General features: G+C 40.7%; 1 protein-coding gene across 4 annotated transcripts in view; it reads right to left on the bottom strand.

Moving 5' to 3' along the window:
* LOC128689868 (serine protease 42) overlaps positions 1-22,898 on the bottom strand; it is a 204,539-nt gene that overhangs the window by 119,713 nt on the left and 61,928 nt on the right. For all 4 annotated transcript variants that reach the window (XM_070087554.1, XM_070087555.1, XM_070087553.1 and 1 more), the window contains exons 2-3: positions 16,237-16,815; positions 8,204-8,497 (exon numbers count right to left, since the gene is read on the bottom strand). In XM_070087554.1, coding sequence (XP_069943655.1) covers positions 8,204-8,497; positions 16,237-16,789 — 847 coding nt within the window. In that variant the 5' untranslated portion in view covers positions 16,790-16,815. The remainder of the gene's footprint in view (positions 1-8,203; positions 8,498-16,236; positions 16,816-22,898) is intronic.

The following is a 22,898-nucleotide window of genomic DNA, read 5'->3' as shown; positions in this document are numbered from 1 at the left end:
ATTATGATTACAGCCATTCCATTGCTGGGTGAGGAACTGAAGCTACCCTTCCCTTCATGACGAATATAGCGCCTCATGATAAAAATAAAAATGATTTATTGTGGGTGAATTAACCTGTTGTTACTTCCCTGTCTGATTTTTATGGGGTTTTTACTTTTTACAATAATAATAATAATAATAATAATAATAATAATAATAATTATAAAAGCGAGCATTAGGCCCTCCTAGTCAAATATGCCTACGTTCAGCAGTGACATATCCCAATATTTTATTATGAAAATAATCGGTATTCCTGGAAAACTTACACAAGCCCTTCCAGCATGTGATACACAGCATGTGTGGTATGAGGTATGCATATTCATGCATTTATCATTTTGCGTGTGGCTCATTGCAAGTTTACCTGGAGTTTACCTGGAGAGAGTTTCGGGGGTCAACGCCCCCGCGGCCCGGTCTGTGACCAGGCCTCCTGGTGGATCAGCGCCTGATCAACCAGGCTGTTGCTGCTGGCTGCACGCAAACCAACGTACGAGCCACATTCCGGCTGATCAGGAACTGACTTTAGGTGCTTGTCCAGTGCCAGCTTGAAGACTGCCAAGGGTCTGTTGGTAATCCCCCTTATGTGTGCTGGGAGGCAGTTGAACAGTCTCGGGCCCCTGACACTTATTGTATGGTCTCTTAACGTGCTAGTGACACCCCTGCTTTTCATTGGGGGGATGGTGTATCGTCTGCCAAGTCTTTTGCTTTCGTAGTGAGTGATTTTCGTGTGCAAGTTCGGTACTAGTCCCTCTAGGATTTTCCAGGTGTATATAATCATGTATCTCTCCCTCCTGCGTTCCAGGGAATACAGGTTTAGAAACCTCAAGCGCTCCCAGTAAATGAGGTGTTTTATCTCCGTTATGCGCGCCGTGAAAGTTCTCTGTACATTTTCTAGGTCGGCAATTTCACCTGCCTTGAAAGGTGCTGTTAGAGTGCAGCAATATTCCAGCCTAGATAGAACAAGTGACCTGAAGAGTGTCATCATGGGCTTGGCCTCCCTAGTTTTGAAGGTTCTCATTATCCATCCTGTCATTTTTCTAGCAGATGCGATTGATAAAATGTTATGGTCCTTGAAGGTGAGATCCTCCGACATAATCACTCCCAGGTCTTTGACGTTGGTGTTTCGCTCTATTTTGTGGCCAGAATTTGTTTTGTACTCTGATGAAGATTTAATTTCCTCATGTTTACCATATCTGAGTAATTGAAATTTCTCATCGTTGAACTTCATATTGTTTTCTGCAGCCTTCAGTTCACAACCTTATGATCAAATATCGAACTTAAGCTGAAGAAATCTTGCAGGAGACAAGAATTGCCATAAAGGAAATTGAAAAAAATACTTCTTCTCTTATACCAAATCTAAGGGATAAACAACATCCAGCATTGGGCCCCTGCTTAGGCGAGATGGGACCTACACAGATGACAGCCAAGAAATGAGTGAGATACTAAAGTCCCAATACGACTCAGTGTTCAGCGAGCCGCTAGCCAGACTAAGGCTCGACTATCCAAATGAGTTCTTTATGAATGAGACCCAAAATCTGGTCATCTCAAAAATCTCGGATATTATCCTAACACCACAAGACTTTGAAAAGGTAATAAATGACATGTCCATGTAATCTGCCCTAGGCCCAGACTCATGGAACTCCGTGTTCATCAAGAACTGCAAGAAGCCCTTGTCGTGTGCCTTCAGCGTTCTAAGGAGAGGAAGCATGGACACATGGTTCATCCTTCATCCCACACTCACTAAAAACGACAGACATAGCCCCACTCTACAAAGATGGCAGTAAAGCAATTGCAAAGAACTACCGACCAATAGCATTAACATCCCATATCAAAAAAATCTTAGAAAGGGTTCTAAGTAGCAAGATCGCGAACCACCTAGATACCCATCATTTACACAACCCAGGGTAACACGGGTTTAGAGCAGGTCGCTCCTGCCAGTCCCAGCTACTGGACCACTATGACAAGGTCCTGGATGCTGTAGAGGACAAACAAAATACAGATGTAGTATACACAGACTTTGCAAAAGCTTTCGACAAATGTAACCATAGTGTAATAGCGCACAAAATGCGTGATAAAGGAATAACAGGAAAATTTGGTAGATGGATCTATAACTTCCTGACAAATAGAACACAAAGAGTAATAGTAAACAAAGTAAAGTCTGAGGTAGCTACGGTGAAAAGCTCTGTTCCACAAGGCACAGTACTCCTCATTCTATTCCTCACTCTCATATCTGACATAGACAGAGATGTAAGCCATTGCTCCGTGTCTTCCTTTGCGGATGACACCCGGATTGCCATGACAGTGACCTCCATCGAAAACACCGCAAGACTCCAAGCGGACATAAACCAAATCTGCAAATGGGCCGCTCAAAACAACATGAAGTTCAATGAAGGGAAATTTCAACTACTCAGATATGGAAAACTTGAGAAAATTAAAACTGTATCAGGGTATACGACAAATTCTAACCATACAATAGAGCGAAAATGTAATGTGAAGGACCTGGAAGTGATAATGTCAGAGGATCTTGCCTTTAACGACCACAACAATGTATCTACCGCATCTGCTAGGAAAATGATCGGATGGATAATGAGAACCTTCAAAACTAGGGACGCCAAGCCCATGATGATTCTCTTCAAATCGCTTGTTCTCTCTAGGCTGGAATACTGCTGTACACTAACGGCCCCCTTCAAGGAAGGTGAAATTGCTGACCTGAGAGTGTAAAAAGAACTTTCACGGCACACATAAGTATGATAAGGCACCTAAATTATTGGGAACGGCTGAAGGCCCTAATTTGTATTCCCTGGTGCGCAGGTGAGAGATACATGATAATATACACTTGGAAAATCTTAGAGGGATTAGTACCAACCTTGCACACGAAAATCACTCCCAATGAAAGCAAAAGACTTGGCAGGAGATGCAACATTTCCCTTATGAAAAGCAGAGGCGCCACGAGTACACTGAGAGACAACGCAGTAAGTTTCCGGGGCCCAAGACTGTTCAACTGCCTCCCAGCTTATATAAGGGGGATTACCAATAGACCCCTGGCTGTCTTCAAGAAGGCATTGTATCGTAGGGGTTCTTAAATGGAGATATCGAGGGTTGAAGGTAGACACTCGTTGGATGGTTACGATATATTGTCAGACTGAGATGATGGGAACTGGAGCCCAGTGCCTTGCCTGTCTTCGCCTGGGTGTCTACGCCGAGTGAGAGATAGGCAGAGGTACGAGCCTACACATGCGCATCCCGTGACGTCACAAAGTCACAGGCCTACAAGGGATCTCCTATCTAAAGCACATGGATGATACTAATATGCTATGCTATATAACACAGGGATCAGCAACTATGCTGACAATTGGACAGGCGCCTAAAGTCAGCACCTGACCAACCGGGCTGTGGTTCGTACGTTAGTTTGCGTGCGGCCAGCAGTAACAGCCAGGTTGGTCAGACTCTGATCCACCACGAAGCCTGGTCTCAGACCGAGCCGCGGGTGCGTTGACCCCTGAAACCCTCTCCAGGTAACTCCAGGTCGACTATAGGGTGGGTGGAAATGTTGGATTTGTTCCCTGGTACCTCTTGCCCCTCTTCACTTACTAGCAGGTAGGTACCTGTGTGTTAGCCGTCTGTCTTGGGTCGCGTCCTGGAGAAGAAGACTACAAGGCCCCAGTGGAAATAAACCACAATAACTGGCGTTCTGGGAACTTCTGGGTTATTTCCTTTCGAATTAATCGAATATAATCATCTTCAACGTATTTCTAGGACACTATTACTAAGAAAAAAAAAAACGTTCAACAGGTTTACCTGTCACAGAATATGGCAGGACACTTGTACCTCCCTGGATGGCTAGTCTCTGCTAACCTATTTCCATTGCCAGGAACATCAAGGGGCGCCAGCAGTTCTGACACTACTGTCCCCAGTGCGTTAGCACTATTTATGCCAAAATCAGACGTTTATAAAACAATTGTGTCATTTCCTTCTGGTTCTGTTGGTGGCTACACCGGAATCCAACCTCAGTAATTCAGTTCTTGTAGAGATTACGGGCTCTCCTACCCCAGATCACAAGGTCTGTCAACTAGGTTGGTCTGTTTCCCGATGAAATTAAACCTTTCTTCTTTGGTACATTCCCTTGTGCCTCAGAAAAGGATTTTGGAGGAATTAGGTCCATTGCCATAACACTCTCCTTCACTTCATTTCAAAAGCTGCTATTGAAAGTACTCGCAGAGAGGAAGCCATGATGTTTCTACCGAACCACTACTGTGTATGGGATTCCTCACGGCAGTGAAGCAGCGGTTCATATGGCAAGGGCGTACGATTATACCAATAACCTTCCTGAAGGTACTGCAATATTAAAATGTTACTTCAAGAAATTATTTAATCTACGGAAAAGAGACATGCTATTAACAGCCGATCGAACATATTTCTCTTCTGCGTGAGAAGAATCAAATCAACAGGATTCTTTCACTCCATTTCTCTTCCGTGCAGTGGCTGGAAAAACCACTACGACACTGACGGTGAAATGTAATATATTGGCTACATCTGATTCCTGGAAGACAGTACACTGGCAGGCACAAAGAAGTCTCTTCAAGCAGATCTTGATCAGGTGAAGACATGGAAACAGGACATGGGACTCCTCCTTAATCCATCCAAATGGGAAATCTCAGCGAACTAGCAAGCAATCGAAGTAGTGAGATCCATACTACCAGGTGAGTCAATAGATTTCGAAAAAGCCATTGACAACATGCCTATGCACTCAGCCCCGGGCCCAGACTCGTGGAACTCTGTTTTCATTAAGAACTGCAAGAAACCCCTCTCGCGTGCCCTAAGTACACTATGGAGGAGGAGCTTGGACATGGGTGAAATTCCACAGTCACTTAAAACAACGGATATAGCCCCACTCTATAAAGGTGGCAGCAAAGCATTAGCTAAGAACTATAGACCAATAGCTCTGACATCCCACATCATAAAAATCTTTGAAAGAGTGCTAAGAAGCAGGATTGCAAATCACCTGGATTCCCAAAATCTGCACAATCCAGGGCAACATGGGTTCAGGGCAGGTCGCTCCTGCCTCTCACAACTATTGGATCACTATGACATGGCCTTGGATGCACTGGAAGAAAATCAGAATGCAGATGTAATATACACAGAATTTGCAAAAGCATTTGACAAATGCGATCATGGCGTAATAGCCCATAAAATACGTGCTAAAGGAATAACTGGGAAAGTGGGGAGATGGATCTTCAACTTCCTAACAAATCGAACACAAAGAGTAGTGGTCAACAGAGTTAAATCGGAGGCTGCCATAGTGAAGAGCTCTGTTCCACAAGGCACAGTACTCGCCCCCATCTTATTCCTTATCCTCATATCAGACATAAACAGAGATATACACCACAGCACCGTATCATCCTTTGCGGATGATACTAGGATCTGCATGAGGCTGTCATCTGCTGAGGACGCGGTTAACCTCCAAGAAGATATAAACAAAGTTTTCCAGTGGGCAACGGTAAACAATATGATGTTCAATGAAGACAAATTCCAACTAATCCGTTATGGAAAACTGGAGGAGATAATAACTAGAACAGAGTATACTACTGACTCCGGCCATACAATAGAGCGGAAAAATAATGTAAGGGACCTGAGAGTAGTAATGTCTGAGGATCTCACTTTCAAGGATCACAACAGTGCCACGATCGCACGTGCAAAGAAAATGATAGGATGGATAATGAGAACTTTCAAAACGAGAGATGCCAAGCCCATGATGATCCTTTTCAAATCACTTGTTCTCTCTAGGCTGGAATACTGCTGTACATTAACATCTCCATACAAAGCAGGTGAAATCGCAGATCTAGAGAGTGTACAGAGATCCTTTACTGCACGTATAAGTTCTGTCAAGCACCTTAACTACTGGGAACGCTTGGAAGCACTTGACTTGTACTCGTTGGAACGCAGGAGGGAGAGATATATCATAATCTACACTTGGAAAATCTTGGAAGGAATGGTCCCAAATCTGCACACAGAAATCACTCCCTACGAAAGTAAAAGACTGGGCAGGCGATGCAAAATGCCGCCAATAAAAAGTAGGGGCGCCATTGGTACACTAAGAGAAAACACCATAAGTGTCCGGGGCCCAAAACTGTTCAACAGCCTCCCATCAAGCATTAGGGGAATTGCCAATAAACCCCTGGCTGCCTTCAAGAGAGAGCTGGACAGATACCTAAAGTCGGTGCCGGATCAGCCGGGCTGTGGCTCGTACGTCGGACTGCGTGCGGCCAGCAGTAACAGCCTAGTTGATCAGGCCCTGATCCATCGGGAGGCCTGGTCGTGGACCGGGCCGCGGGGGCGTTGATCCCCGGAATAACCTCCAGGTAACCTCCAGGTAACCTCCAGGTAACCTCCAGGTAACCACTGCCCCTACGAGTAACATCCTTCTCAGAGCCTCTCTTGGAATTCATGCTAGTGACGCAATTCTCGAAGATGAAACAATGAATGACACATTTCATAAGATGTACACTCACGTATGACAAACCAAAACAACATGGCGTGAATACGACAGTCTCCTTAAGTCGATATTCACAAGACAACTCAACATTAATTTTGAAGGTCAGTGGAACCAAGATGAGACCGTAGCGTCACGGATAGTGGTGGCTGATGTAACCATTTCACAACAGTGGTAGTTGAAAACTCATCATACACACACACACACGTATACACACACACACACGTATACACACACGTATACACACACGTATACACACACACACACACACACACACACACACACACACACACACACACACACACACATACACACACACACACACATACACACACACACACACACATACACACACATACACACACACACACAGGTGTGTGTGTGTATGTTGAGGTGGTTCGGACATGTAGAGAGAATGGAGCGAAACAGAATGACTTCAAGAGTGTATCAGTCTGTAGTGGAAGGAAGGCGGGGTAGGGGTCGGCCTAGGAAGGGTTGGAGGGAGGGGGTAAAGGAGGTTTTGTGTGCGAGGGGCTTGGACTTCCAGCAGGCATGCGTGAGCGTGTTTGATAGGAGTGAATGGAGACAAATGGTTTTTAATACTTGACGTGCTGTTGGAGTGTGAGCAAAGTAACATTTATGAAGGGATTCAGGGAAACCGGCAGGCCGGACTTGAGTTCTGGAGATGGGAAGTACAGTGCCTGCACTCTGAAGGAGGGGTGTTAATGTTGCAGTTTAAAAACTGTAGTGTAAAGCACCCTTCTGGCAAGACAGTGATGGAGTGAATGATGGTGAAAGTTTTTCTTTTTCGGGCCACCCTGCCTTGGTGGGAATCGGCCGGTGTGATAATAAAAAAAAAAAAAAATATATATATATATATATATATATATATATATATATATATATATATATATATATATATATACATACATACATTCTCAGTTCTCATAGGGTCAGGCATGGGAACGCAGGATCGAGTCCTGGCCAAGCCGCAGTTCTGTTAACGATTCAAAATCACTTGTTTCGTGATTAATATATATATATATATATATATATATATATATATATATATATATATATATATATATATATATATATATATATATATATATGTCGTGCCGAATAGGCAGAACTTGCGATCTTGGCTTAAATAGCAACGCCATATAGGACAAGTGAAAAATTGTGTATGCAATAATTTCGCCAAAATCATTCTGAACCTGACGAAAAAAATATATTTCACTGTGTTTGTTTAGTATTAAATTATTGTAAGCAAATCTAAAATATATTTAGTTGGGTTAGGCTAAAATAAATTGTTCTTGTTATAATAAGGTTAGGTAAGTTTTCTAAGATTCTTTTAGTGCAAAATTATAAATTTTTACATTAACATCAATGAAATAAATATATCTTTAAACGTATATGAGAAAATTTTAGAAAGGACTTAATTTTAAATGAGTTCTTACTAATTGACCAGTTTTACATATTCGGCACGATATATATATATATATATATATATATATATATATATATATATATATATATATATATATATATATATATATATATAAATTTCAAATTTATTAAATTCTAGCATTTCATACCTAACTGCACCGTACATATACTCACTGTTTGCCATGGTAGACAGATGCCTAACTTTTGTTGACTTATTGACATACTTACCGAAAGGATTAGCCAGGAAGTCAAAAAGGCCTCTGGTCTGGGTAATGTTGGGTAACATAGTAGTGGGGATGGCGGTGGTTGTGGTGGTGGTGGTGGTGGTGGTGGTGGTTGCTGTGGTGTTAGTGCCAGCCCCACTGAGTCTTGGGAAGGCAGTCAGTGCCACCATGTAGTCATGTGTGGTGCCTGCCTCTCCAGCAATATGGTTACCTAGTTCCTCGTCTATAGTATTGTCCTGCAGGAGAGCGTTCATGAGGAGGACAAGGGCATCGTGGGATATCTCATTATCGGCCTTATCTGTACAGGAAAGAGAAGGATGTAGCTTGTGAGAGGTAACAACAGGAGGAACTGAAGGGAAGAGAACTGTCTCGCTACCTTCTTCTGTTACCACAATAACTTCCTTTTCCATGAGTTAAACTGGATAAGAAACAACAAAGCCACAATATGGAGAGACAATTTTAGACTACGTTTCAGCTCAAACCTGGAAAATTTATCAAGTTAGAGTTGAGCTTTATAATACTCCAGTGTGAATAGAAATGTCTGAAGTTCTCTCTCCAAACTGTGAACTGCTTCATCCACGGTACTGAATTTTATTCTACTTAAAACAATTAACTTTGAACCTGAATACACAACCTTGCTCCCGAACCCACCTAAACCTGGAGATGTCTAGAGAATACTTCTGTCCCACTAAGATAGTGAATATTTTATATATTACATCCCACGTGTGTCATGCAGGAAGGGTTTGATCTTCCACCCTCTAGACGCGAGATTCACAAGTTACCCAGTTAATTAAGTATGTGAATTGGGAAGAAATAATGACTTGACTTTATCCCAATTCACTCGACTATCCCAGGAACGAGGCATAACTCCTTATGAATCCAGGCTCAATGTTATTTAAGATCCGGCACAGAAGAAGGCGCTATTAGGTCTATTTCATCATGAGTCTATCGGCATGAGTCTATCGTCATGGGTCTATCGTCAAGAGTTTATCTTAATGAGTGTCGTTCTGAGTCTATGGTCAAGAGTCTATCATTAAGAGTCTCTTGTCATTATTCTTTTGTCACAAGTCTATCGTTATGAGTCTATTGTTATAGGTTTATCCTTATGAGTCTATCATCATGAGGCTATCGCCATCATTGTAAGTCTAATCGTCATGAAAAGGACAGTGACGTTGAACAACAACAATACAAGTCACGCACAATAATGAACAGCGGGTCAAAAGACAGTATGGAAAATTGATCATTTTTATTATCTAAACTAAAAATAAATATTACAAAGGAATAATGAACTGATTTCATTATTAATCGAGAGAAGTGTATTAATATTAAAGATTAGAAATTGTCAAGAAAATAAGTCTAGTAAATAACTGCATATATGTATATATAAATACATCTGTATATATATATATATATATATATATATATATATATATATATATATATGTGTGTGTGTGTGTGTGTGTGTGTGTGTGTGTGTGTGTGTGTGTGTGTGTGTGTGTGTGTGTGTGTGCTCACCTAGTTGAGGTTGCAGGGGTCGATTCCAAGCTCCTGGCCCCTTCTCTTCACTGGTCGCTACTAGGTCACTCTTCCTGAACCATGAGCTTTATCATACCTCTGCTTAAAGCTATGTATGGATCCTGCCTCAACTACATCGCTTCCCAAACTATTCCACTTCCTGACTACTCTGGTTGAAGAAGTACTTCTAACATCCCTGTGATTCACCTGTGTCTTCAACTTCCAACTGTGTCCCCTTGTTGCTGTGTCCCATCTCTGGAACATCCTGTCTTTATCCACCTTGTCAATTCCTCTCAGTATTTTGTATGTTGTTATCATGTCCCCCCATCTCTCCTGTCCTCCAGTGTCGTCAGGTTGATTTCCCTTAACATCTCCTCGTAGGACATACCTCTTAGCTTTGGGACTAGTCTTGTTGCAAACCTTTGCACTTTTTCGTGTGTGTGTGTGTGTGTGTGTGTGTGTGTGTGTGTGTGTGTGTGTGTGTGTGTGTGTGTGTGTGTGTGTGTGTGTGTGTGTGTATTTACAAGTCGGCCGTCTCCCACCGAGGCAGGGTCACCCAAAAAGAAAGAAAATCCCCAAAAAGAAAATACTTCCATCATCATTCAACACTTTCACCTCACTCACACATTATCACTGTTTTTGCAGAGGTGCTCAGAATACAACAGTTTAGAAGCATACACATATAAAGATACACAACATATCCCTCCAAACTGTCAATATCCTAAACCTCTCCTTTAAAGTGCAGGCATTGTACTTCCCATTTCCAGGACTCAAGTCGGGCTATATAAAAATAACCGGTTTCCCTGAATCCTTTCACTAAATATTACCCTGCTCACACTCCAACAGATCGTCAGGTCCCAAATACCATTAGTCTCCATTCACTCCTATCTAACACGCTCACGCACGCTTGCTGGAAGTCCAAGCCCCTCGCCCACAAAACATTCTTTACCCTCTCTCTCCAACCTTTTCGAGGGCGACCCCTACCCCGCCTTCCTTTCCCTACAGATGTATATGCTCTCCGTGTCATTCTACTTTGATCCATTCTCTCTAAATGACCAAACCACCTCAACAACCCCTCTTCAGCCCTCTGACATACTTTTATTAACTCCACACCTTCTCCTAATTTCCACACTCCGAATTTTCTGCATAATATTTACACCACACATTGCCCTTAGACAGGACATCTTCACTGCCTCCAATCGTCTCCTCGCTGCAGTATTTACAACCCAAGCTTCACACCCATATAAGAGTGTTGGTACCACTATACTTTCATACATTCCCTTCTTTGCCTCCATAGATAACATTTTTTGTCTCCACATATACCTCAATGCACCACTCACCTGTTTTCCTTCATCAATTCTATGATTAACCTCATCCTTTATAAATCCATCTGCTGACACTTCAACTCCCAAATATCTAAAAACATTCACTTCCTCCATACTCCTCCTCTCCAATTTGATATCTAATTTTTCTTTATCTAAATCATTTGATACCCTCATCACCTTACTCTTTTCTATGTTCACCTTCAACTTTCTACCTTTACACACTCTCCCAAACTCATCCACTAATCTTTGCAATTTCTCTCTAGAATCTCCCATAAGCACACTATCATCAGCAAAAAGTAACTGTGTCAATTCCCATTTTGTATTTGATTCCCCATAATTTAATCCCACCCCTCTCATGAACACCCTAGCATTTACTTCTTTTACAACCCCATCTATAAATATATTAAACAACCATGGTGACTTACTTTTACGGGGAAGTAGTCTCCCTCTCTTCTACACACCCTAATCTGAGCCTCACTATCCTCATAAAAACTCTTTACAGCATTTAGTAACTTACCACCTATTCCATATACTTGCAACATCTGCCACATTGCTCCCCTATCCACTCTATCATATTCCTTTTCTAAATCCATGAATGCAATAAAAACTTTCCTACCTTTATCTAAATACTGTTCACATATATGCTTCAATGTAAACACTTGATCTACACATCCCCTACCCACTCTAAAACCTCCTTGCTCATCCGCAATCCTACATTCTGTCTTACATCTAATTCTTTCAATAATAACCCTACCGTACACATTTCCTGGTATACTCAGTAAAAACTCTATAATTTTTACAGTCTCTTTTGTCCCCCTTCCGTTTACATAAAGGGATACATGCTCTCTGCCAATCACTAGGTACCTTCCCCTCTTTCATACATTTACTAAACAAAAATACTAACCACTCTAACACTAATTCCGCCCCCCTGCTTTTAACATTTCTGTCATGATCCCGTCAGTTCCAGCTGCTTTACCCCCTTTCATTCTACGTAATGCCTCACGTACACATCCTGCTCTTCTTCACTCCTAAAAGATGGTATGCCTCCCTAGCCAATGCATGAAATTACCGCCTCCCTTTCTTCATCAACATTTAAAAGTTCCTCAAAATATTCCCACCATCTATCCAATACCTCCATCTCCCTATCTACTAACTCCCCTACTCTGTTTTTAACTGACAAATCCAATCGTTCCCTAGGCTTTCTTAACTTGTTTAACTCACTCCAAAAATTTTTCTTATTTTCATTAAAATTTCTTGACAGTGCCTCTCCCACTCTATCATCTGCTCTCCTTTTGCACTCTCTCACCACTCTCTTCACCTTTCTTTTACTCTCCATATACTCTGCTCTTCTTATAACTCTTCTGCTTTGTAAAAACCTCTCATAAGCTACCTTTTTCTCTTTTATCACACCCTTTACTTCATCATTCCACCATTCACTCCTCTTTCCTCCTGCACCCACCCTCCTATAACCGCAAACTTCTGCCCCACTACTCATACTTGCACTAGCCTACTTTTCTGCCAATAATTGCTTATATCTTACCCAAACTTCCTCCTCCCTTAGTTTATAAACTTTCACCTCTCTCATATTTGTTGTTGTCATTTTCCTCGTGTCCCATGTACCTCTTACTCTAATTGTAGCTACAACTAAATAATGATCCGATATATCAGTTGTCCCTCTATAAACATGTACATCCTGGAGTCCACCCATCAACCATTTATCCACCAATACATAATCTAACAAACTACTTTCATTGTGTGCTGTATCATAACTAGTATAATTATTTATCCTCTTTTTCGTAAAATATGTATTACTTATTACCAAACCTCTTTCCAGACATAGCTCAATTAAAGGCTCCCCATTTACATTTACCCCTGGCACCCCAAATTTACCTACTACTCCCTCCACAACATTTTTACCTACTTTAGCATTAAAATCCCCAACCACAAGTACTCTCACACTTGGTTCAAAACTCCCCACGCATTCACTCAACATTTCCCAAAATCTCTCTCTCTCCTCTACACTTCTCTCTTCTCCAGGTGCGTATACGCTTACTATAACCCAGTTTTCACATCCAACCTTAATTTTACTCCACATAATCCTTGAATTAATACATTTATAGTCCCTCTTTTCCTGCCATAACTTATCCTTCAATATTATTGCTGCTCCTTCTTTAGCTCTAACTCTATTTGAAACCCCTGACCTAATCCCATTTATTTCTCTCCACTGAAACTCTTCCACCCGCTTCAACTTTGTTTCACTTAAAGCCAGGACATGCAGCTTCTTCTCATTCATAACATCTCTTTCTTACCATTCGCACAACATCCACGCACATTCAGACTTCCCACTTTGACAATTTTCTTATTATTATTCTTTTTAGTAATCATTACAGGAAAAGGGGTTACTAGCACATTGTTCCGGCATTTTAGTTGACTTTTACAACACGCATGGCTTACGGAGGAAAGATTCTTATTCCACTTCCCCTTGGATATAAAAGGAAAAGTAATAAGAACAAGAACTATTAAGATAAATTCAAAGAAAACTCAGATGAGTGTGTATAAATAAACGTGTACATGTATGTGCAGTGTGACCTAAGTGTAAGTAGAAGTAACAAGATGTACCTGTAATCTTGCATATTTATGAGACAGACAAAAGACACCAGCAATCCTACCATCGTGTAAAACAATTACAGGCTTTCGTTTTACACCTAGTATATATATATATATATATATATATATATATATATATATATATATATATATATATATATATATATATATATATATATATATATAAACATTTTTCTAACACTCATAGTAAAATATGACATGTTCTAAAGATAGCTACACACACACACCTGGAACGGAACAGGAGTATAAATGCCAACCAGCACGGATTCACGGAAGGCAAATCCTGTGTCACAAACCTTCTGGAGTTTTATGATAAAATAACAGAAGTAAGACAAGAGAGAGAGGGGTGGGTTGATTGCATCTTCTTGGACTGCAAGAATGCCTTTGACACAGTTCCTCACAAGAGATTAGTGCAGAAGCTAGAGCATCAGGCGCATATAACAGGAAGGGCACTGCAATGGATCAGAGAATACCTGACAGGGAGGCAACAACGAGTCATGGTACGTAATGATGTATCACAGTTGGCACCTGTGACGAGCGGGGTCCCACAGGGGTCGGTCCTAGGACCAGTGCTATTTTTGGTATATGTGAACGACATGACGGAAGGGTTAGACTCAGAAGTGTCCCTGTTTGCAGATGATGTGAAGTTAATGAGGAGAATTAAATCTGATGAGGACCAGGCAGGACTTCAAAGAGACCTGGACAGACTGGACACCTGGTCCAGCAAATGGCTTCTCGAATTTAATCCTGCCAAATGCAAAGTCATGAAGATAGGGGAAGGGCACAGAAGACCACAGACAGAGTATAGGCTAGGTGGCCAAAGACTGCAAACCTCACTCAAGGAGAAAGATCTTGGGGTGAGTATAACACCGAGCATGTCTCCGGAAGCACACATCAATCAGATAACTGCTGCAGCATATGGGCGCCTGGCAAACCTGAGAACAGCATTCCGACACCTTAGTAAGGAATCATTCAAGACACTGTACACCGTGTATGTCAGGCCCATACTGGAGTATGCAGCACCTGTTTGGAACCCGCACTTGATAAAGCACGTCAAGAAACTAGAGAAAGTACAAAGGTTTGCAACAAGGTTAGTTCCAGAGCTAAGGGGAATGTCCTATGAAGAAAGATTAAGGGAAATCGGCCTGACGACACTGGAGGACAGGAGGGTCAGGGGAGACATGATAACGACATATAAAATACTGCGTGGAATAGACAAGGTGGACAAGGACAGGATGTTCCAGGGAGGGGACACAGAAACAAGAGGCCACAATTGGAAGTTGAAGACACAAATGAGTCAGAGAGATAGTAGGAAGTATTTCTTCAGTCACAGAGTTGTAAGGCAGTGGAATAGCCTAGAAAATGACGTAGTGGAGGCAGGAACCATACACAGTTTTAAGACGAGGTTTGATAAAGCTCATGGAGCGGGGAGAGAGAGGGTCTAGTAGCAACCGGTGAAGAGGCGGGGCCAGGAGCTAGGACTCGACCCCTGCAACCACAAATAGGTGAGTACAAATAGGTGAGTACACACACACACACACACACACACACAAATGCTTCAGTTACACAAATATTGATCATAGATCTAGACAGTAGCAGTGTTCCTCTGTAGTTGTTGCTACAGAAGTGATGGCTATTCATAAGTCTAACCAAGCCTCTTCTTGTTACCAAATATTGCAAGTAGGTTAGTGCATAGCAAGATTTATGGAAGGCCTTACCATGTTATAGTGTGTGTGTGTGTGTGTGTGTGTGTGTGTGTGTGTGTGTGTGTGTGTGTGTGTGTGTTGTTAGTGTTGTTTTCAGCATTCAACTTCATGCCTTCTGCGTTTCATTATTTGTATATTGTAGTGAGTGTAGGTTTAGGTTAATACCTTGTAGTGACTATAGATTATTTGTGAGTATTTGTCTGTTATTTCGTATTAAAATAGTCACTAGTTACTACTTTGAAGCGAGTGTAGGCATTAGTTGCTTCCTTGTAGTGAGTGTAGTCACCAGTTGCTTCCTTGTAGTGAGTAGTCACCAGTTGCTTCCTTGTAGTGAACGTAGTTACTAGGTGCTTCCTTGTAGGTTATTCACTCTGTTAGATCGCAGATGGAGGGCGAACACAAATTTTCTTTCGTGTGTTTTTAATCGTTAAGTGGATCATATTATCCCGGATTTAAGTCTATTTTATGTTCGTATTTCTATCTCTTAAGCTTCAGCACACAGATTTATCATAGCAGGAAAAACATTTATTATACACAGAAAGCAATACTTAAGTGATGTATGAATTAAAATGATTGAATCATTTATGCATATGTAAAGAAACAGAATTTTTAGGTTATAAGATGTAAGGCATTAGTACCTGATGATCTTCCAGTTCATGTTTTGTTATAGATGTTTCAATCATTTATTTTCTAGCCGTCCATTGCCTTATTCATGTAGCAATAAGACGTCCATTGCTCATGCGTGACAAAGGCAAGCATGCTTACCGTGTCTAATCGAAGGAAAATTGTTTATCATTCCAACAGCACCAGTTACACACCTGGTACAATTTAATTAATTTTTCAGCATATTACGTGAGACTCACCTGGGACAATGGCTCGAGCAACATCAAAAACGTTGAGAGCCCTGCCCATATCGACGCTCCTGAAGGCAGCGTTCAGTCGTCTGGGGTCCCTCATGCCTTCGTCTATAGCCCGATAAACCTGATTATAGTTGGAGTAGTCACTGAAGTCGAGGTCGAGGAATCGAGAGTTAATCCTTCGAGTTGAGGTAGAGGAAGAGAAGTTGGGACAAGAAGCCAGGAGAAGTAAGAGAAGGAAGGAGTGTGACCCTTTGAGGGAGGAGGGAGACCAAGGCCTGTGGATCATTTCTCGCTCAGAGGCATCTTTGGTAGTCAAGGTTGAGGATATTAACGCACTGGAGGAGGAAGAGGAGGAGAAGGAGGAGGAGGCTTTGGAGTTTAAAGTATTACAACCTAAGGTTTTGGAGGTTAAATCTCTCGAGGATGAGGGTTTGAGGGACAGGAAGCCAGAGGCTGAAGATTTGGAATGGGAGAAGGATGTTATCTGGGATTGCTGTGGAGGGGAAATGTAAAGGTGAAAGTCTTCCCTCTCCTGGCTTCTTCCATGGCGACGCATGCTGCCCAGTGTCCGATGTTCGTGATCTGTAAGCAAAGAAAAGAAGAAAGCTGTTAGTGAGACAGAAACAGCAAAATCAATCCTTGCAGTCTCTGGCAATTATTACAACTATTTAAGGAGAATAAATACCCGTCGGTGTTTCTGGAACAGATGATTCTTTGGCAAAAAAAAATGCCACACTGGCGAAATTGAATACTAACATCGAAGTCATGAGCCAGAAGAGTATAAACTAGAACGGCAATCGTTCACCCAAGATTAATACCAGTTTGAAATTTTAAAACCGGTAATTATCAAATGCGTTTATATGTTAGTAAACACTTAAAAATTAAAACTCTAGCTCTTGAGTTACAAGGCGATAACTCATTAAACAAAACCAATTATTACCTTTTTAAATATCTAATTATGCATACTAATGTCTACAGTAAATATTAGATGAGAAAAAACTCTAAATTATGACTCTCATACACTGTATATGCGCAGGAGCTCGATTGTATCAATGAAGTGAAAGCTGTGTAGATGTATAGATTAGTATCCCCGTGCGAGACGGGATAGTGTAAGTGAAATTCAATTGTTAGTCATTGGTTGATAAAATAATAACGTTTCTCTAATTTCAGTGTTCTCTTTATGTTCATAATATTTACTGGTTCGTTGTCGCATATCTTTGTATTAGAAATTACCAGTATCTTAATTTACTGTTGTTTAGTTATTAGTTTGTTACCGAACTTAATTCCTTTATTCTTATTCTTATTCTTATTATTATTATTATTATTCAACAATTAATTTTCTTCAGTAGCACACGTCTATATTATTATTATTATTATTATTATTATTATTATTATTATTATTATTATTATGAAGAACTATTAAATATCATTGGAAGAACCAGAGAGTCAATACGAGAAAGTCAGAGTTAAGTATTGGAATCATCAATTCAACACGTGACTGTTTACCACTGACACTGTGATCTGCATTTACAAATAGTGGCGGATGCAAATGCTTTTTTATCGGCCTCCTTATCTTGCTATTATGCATTTCTTCGTCTTCTCCTTGATCTTCGGCATCATCATTATCACCATCATCTTTTTCTTTTCTTTTTCTTGTTTTAATTTTTCTTCCACAAGTCGTCTTTCATTATCTAAGCCCCTTTCTCCATCTCATTTTTTCCTACTTCTTGACGACTCGTGTGCGCAGGAAGTTGACTCGCTCACAGCTGCCCTAATGTTCACTCCAAATCTTGCTTGCCTGTGTGCATGTCCCTTTCTTTGAAAATTTCCACTCGTGGGGGTTCGGAAGGAGATATGATGGTTGAAGATAAACACACTTGTGGATGGTAACGCTATATATTGTAAGACTGTGGTAAGGGAAGGGGCCCAGCCTGCCGTGTTACTGCCTGCTGTATGTCTAAGCGTGGAGTGAGGGCGAGGTAGCGCGTCTCACTCCCTCATGCGCATCCCATGACGTCATACAGTCACTAGGCTTAGGGATCTTCTATATAAAACACATGGATGGTACTATGATACTCAGCTAAGCTATAAAACACATATAAGGGGATCAGCAACTATGCTGACAATGTGACCTTATACTCCGTCATGAGCGTCGCTTCGTCTTCCCATCTTCCTCCTGAGGTTTACCCAGCTTCGTTCTCCAATATGTTACTCATGCGATTCCGGGAATTTTATGCAGCCAAGCATATTCAAGGATTTCCTGTTGTCCTTCTGTGAGCCTCTACCCAACTCATCATCGTCTCGGGTACCATGGTTTATATTAATGGAAGGCATACAGAGCCTGGGGAAGGTAATTAAGTATGATCCAAGATAAAGTAAATAGCTTTCATTCCCCGGTTGACGAGCCGTGTAGTAACATCGAGGAACGTTCCTTAATAAGACCAGGATTCTCGATACTTCAGGCTTTGACCTCACAGTGGCTCTCGGTGCGTCAGTGCGAGGAGGAATTGAAAGCTATTTTTCCCATTTCCCTTGACTATTGAGTCTCATTTCCCAGGAGCAGTGTGGGTTATACGGGTTTAGTGAGTCCACGAGGCCTGCCAGGACGTCTGGTTGGAAAGTCGTGTTCATATATTAGCAATATAGACAGCGTTTCGCTTAAGTTTTATGGAGACATGACTTGATAAAGCTGCACTCGAGCAAAACGTTGTCTTAATTGAAGGCTTGCAGTGCTCTAATTTTTTTTGTATTGTTCAATTGTTCTGTCAATGGAATGTACCTGACGAGCCGGATAGGTAAAACTTGCGATTTTGGCTTAAATAGCAACGCTCTTCTTGCTGAATAAGGGAAGCGAAAATTAGTGTATGCAATGATTTCGCAAAAATCATTCTGAACCTAACGAAAAAAATATATTTCATTGTGCTTATTATTAAATTATTGTAAACCTATCTAAAATATATTTAGCATGACTAGGCTAAATTAAATTGCGCTTCTTATAATAAGGTTAGGTAAGTTTTCTAAGTTTTTTTTTTTTTACATTAACGTAAATGAAAAAATATACATCTTTAAACGTATAAGAGAAAATTTTAGAAAGGACTTAATTTTAAATGAATTCTTGCTATGTGAACAGTTTTGTCTACTCGGCACGACATACTCATGCACGCTCCTCCACCTTCCAGACTTCCCTCGGCGGCGACACAAGAACTGAACTGGCTCCTCTTTCATCTGTTTTTATTATTATTTTTATTTATTGAGATGCTACACCCGTGAGCGATTTTTGAAGACCCTTGAAGACTTTTTCTTTGGTTGGCGGCAATTCTTTAAAATAAAGATATTCTGGTGTTATACTTGTGGGTAATTCATCAATTATTTGAAATGACTACTAGACACACTAATGTTGAAGATTATGTTCCTTACGATATTTATGAGGAGAGATAAAGGGTCCTCCTTCCGTATTCGTAATAAGAGCAAATCAGAATTGTTTGTAAAGAGTAACAAAGCACTATACCGTGACAGGAACAATACATAAATAACCCAGACCGAAACGTCGTTATAAGTTTCATTTTCCTATATCCTATATACTGTGTGAAACGAGGGAAAGGGGCTCAGAGACACTCAGTGAATTACTACATAACAAGAATTTGCTTCAAGATTCGTGCCCGTCATAAGGCTGCCCCCGCCATATGGCTGTAAACAGTACATCACCTGTACAAACTCCGACACTCCTTCGGGATCCACTGCCGGGCCAGGACCCGTCCTGGCAAACCTACATGAACGTAAACATGCTTCAAGATTGTAACAGTAAGTCAAGGTAACCTCCATGAAACCAGTAAAAAAATGAATGCTCATGAGTAATAAATAGTATTCAATTTTAATCAATTTCAGCAAGATTTATTCCATTTTCTTAAAATAACATATCTTTTTTGTTGCTCTGACACTTTCTACCTGTCTGATTTGGTATTGTTTAAAGAAAGCTGAGTGACTACCCAGTGGCAGCCGCGAGTGACACCACGAAGGAGAGGAGAGCAACACAGAGACAGCAGTGGTAAACTTAAAAATATATTGTAAGGTACTGAAGTGCTTGTTGATTTTTTTTTTACTCTGGCTTACTGTAACATAGTCGTCTGGTAAAAAAAAATCTAAACGTGAAATAAATAGACTTTGCACTTGTCTATCAGCGCTCTGGGAGATTCGCTCCTTTGTGTAAGAAATTCGAGGCATTTTTTTAAACAGGGTTTGACAAGGTTAGGTTAAGGATCCCTAATTTTATTGACAAGTTAAGAATTCCTAACTTTATTGACAAGCTAAGAGCTGCTACCTACATCAACTCATTTGAAAGCATTTTATTGTGATGAAGCATACAAGTGGGGAACAGGATGAAGTTGGAGCCGTCTGTGGGCCAGCATTTTAATTTGATCAACTGACTTTGTCTCGTTGACATCATAATGCTGTACGAATGTGTTCCAGACTTGAATCATTCTGAGGATAAATAATCTCAGATGAAGTGATGTTCTGCTTTCTGCCCGTCTTGTGGTATCTCTCTCTTATTTTTTTTTTTTTTTTTTTTTACACAGGGTTTAACAGGAGGCTAAAGAATCTATTAGGGGAGAAAAGAGGAGAGGTTAACCTTACTGACCAATATATTCAGCTTAAAAGAGATGTAAAAAAAAGGGATTAGAATGGCTAAACGTGACTATGAAATTAGAGTTGCTAATGAATCAAAGACTAATCCAAAGGGGTTCTTTCAAGTGTATAGGACGAAGGTGAAGGAAAAAGTATGACCTCTGAAAATTGGGAATGGACAGCTGACGGATAACGAACTGGAAATGTGTTCCCTATTTAATGACTATTTTTGTCAGGTTTTACACAGGAAGACATAAGAAATTAACAATTATTCAGTTCCTGATGAATTCAAATTAACTAATATTACTGTCAAACATATAGACAAACTGAAGCAAAATAAGTCTCCGGGACCTGACGAGTTATTTTCCAGGGTACTTAAAGAATGCAAGATGGACCTTAGTCAGCCATTAACGAGTGTGTTTAATGCGCCCATCCTTACTGGCTAATGTGGTTCCTATATTCAAATCAGGGGATAAGTCCATTCCTTCAGATTACCGTCCAATAAGCCTGACGTCTACAGTAGGCAAATTATTAGAATCAGTTATAGTTGACATTATTAGAAGTCACCTTGAAGAGCATAATTTGATTAATGAATCTCAGCATGGATTCACGAGAGGTCGTTCCTGCCTGACAAATTTACTCACGTTCTTTAATAGAACATCTGAGACAGTAGACAGTGATAAAGAATATGATATTGTTTATTTGGATTTTAGTAAAGCCTTCGATACAGTAACTCACAAGAGACTCTCAAGAAAATTGGCAGCTCATGGTATAGAACGTAAAGTTCTAGCATGGATAGAGGCATAGCTTACCAAGAGAAAGCAGAGTTTCCATTAATGGGGTCAAATCTGAATGGGGATTAGTCACTAGTGGCGTTCCACAAAGATCAGTTTTAGGCCATCTGTTGTTCAAAATTTACATTAATGACCTTGATGGAAGAATTACAAGTGACATGAGCAAATTTGCTGATGATACAAAGATAGGCCGAATGATTCATTCTGAGGAAGATACCAATGAACTCCAGGAAGATTTGGACAAATTAATGTCTTGGTCTGAAAAATGGCAGATGAAGTTCAATGTGGATAAGTGTAAGGTACTAGTCCTTGGTAATGAAAATAACTCTCGAAGCTATAATCTAGGTGAAGAAGAGCTTGATCATACAGAATGTGAAAAAGTCTTGGGAGTCATGGTAAGCAGAAATCTAAAGCCAAGACAGCAGTGCCTAAGTGTGTACAGCAAGGCTAACAGATTACTAGGATTTATCTCAAGAAGTATAAGTAACTGAAGCCCAAAAGTTATTTGCCAGCTCTATACATCACTAGTGAGGCCTCATTTAGATTATGCTGCTCAGTTTTGGTCTCCTTACTACAGGATGGATATAGACTCATCGGAGAACATACAGAGAAGAATGACTAAAATGATTTACTGTATAAGGAATCTTCTGTATGAAGATAGACTTAAAGCCTTGAATCTCCACTCTCTGGAGAGACGTAGAATGATGGGAGATATCTTCGAAGTGTATAAGTGGATGATGGGCATAAACAAAGGTGATATTAATAAAGTACTGAGGGTGTTAAACCAGGTAAGAACCAGAAATAATGAATTTAGTTGGATAAATTTAGATTTAGAAGGGACACAGAGTTGTAGATGCGTGGAACAATCTTCCGAGTATGGTGATAGAGGCTAGGACCTTGGGTAGCTTTAAAAATAGATTGGACAAATGTATGAGTGGGAGGGGCTGGGTTTGATTTGTGTCATTGGGTACTGGAGTAAATTCTTGGGTAGCTTTGGGTACGGGTCGTTTTGATAAGGACCTGCCTTGTATGGGCCAGTAGGCCTTCGGCAGTGTTCCTCCATTCTTATGTTGTAATAAAGTTGGTAGAATTACCGACAATATGTAAAGTAAAAGGACACAAGTGCAACTAATGTGACATTTATTGTGGCAACGTTTCGCTCTCCAGGAGCTTTATCAAGCAATTAAAAACAATACGCGGACACAGAGGGTATATAAAGGCTCAGAGTGAGGTGCAATACTAGTGAGG

Source organism: Cherax quadricarinatus, chromosome 22 (genome assembly GCF_038502225.1).
Source record: "Cherax quadricarinatus isolate ZL_2023a chromosome 22, ASM3850222v1, whole genome shotgun sequence".
In the NCBI taxonomy this organism is placed as follows: domain Eukaryota; kingdom Metazoa; phylum Arthropoda; class Malacostraca; order Decapoda; family Parastacidae; genus Cherax; species Cherax quadricarinatus.
This window is presented reverse-complemented; position numbering and strand designations above follow the sequence as displayed.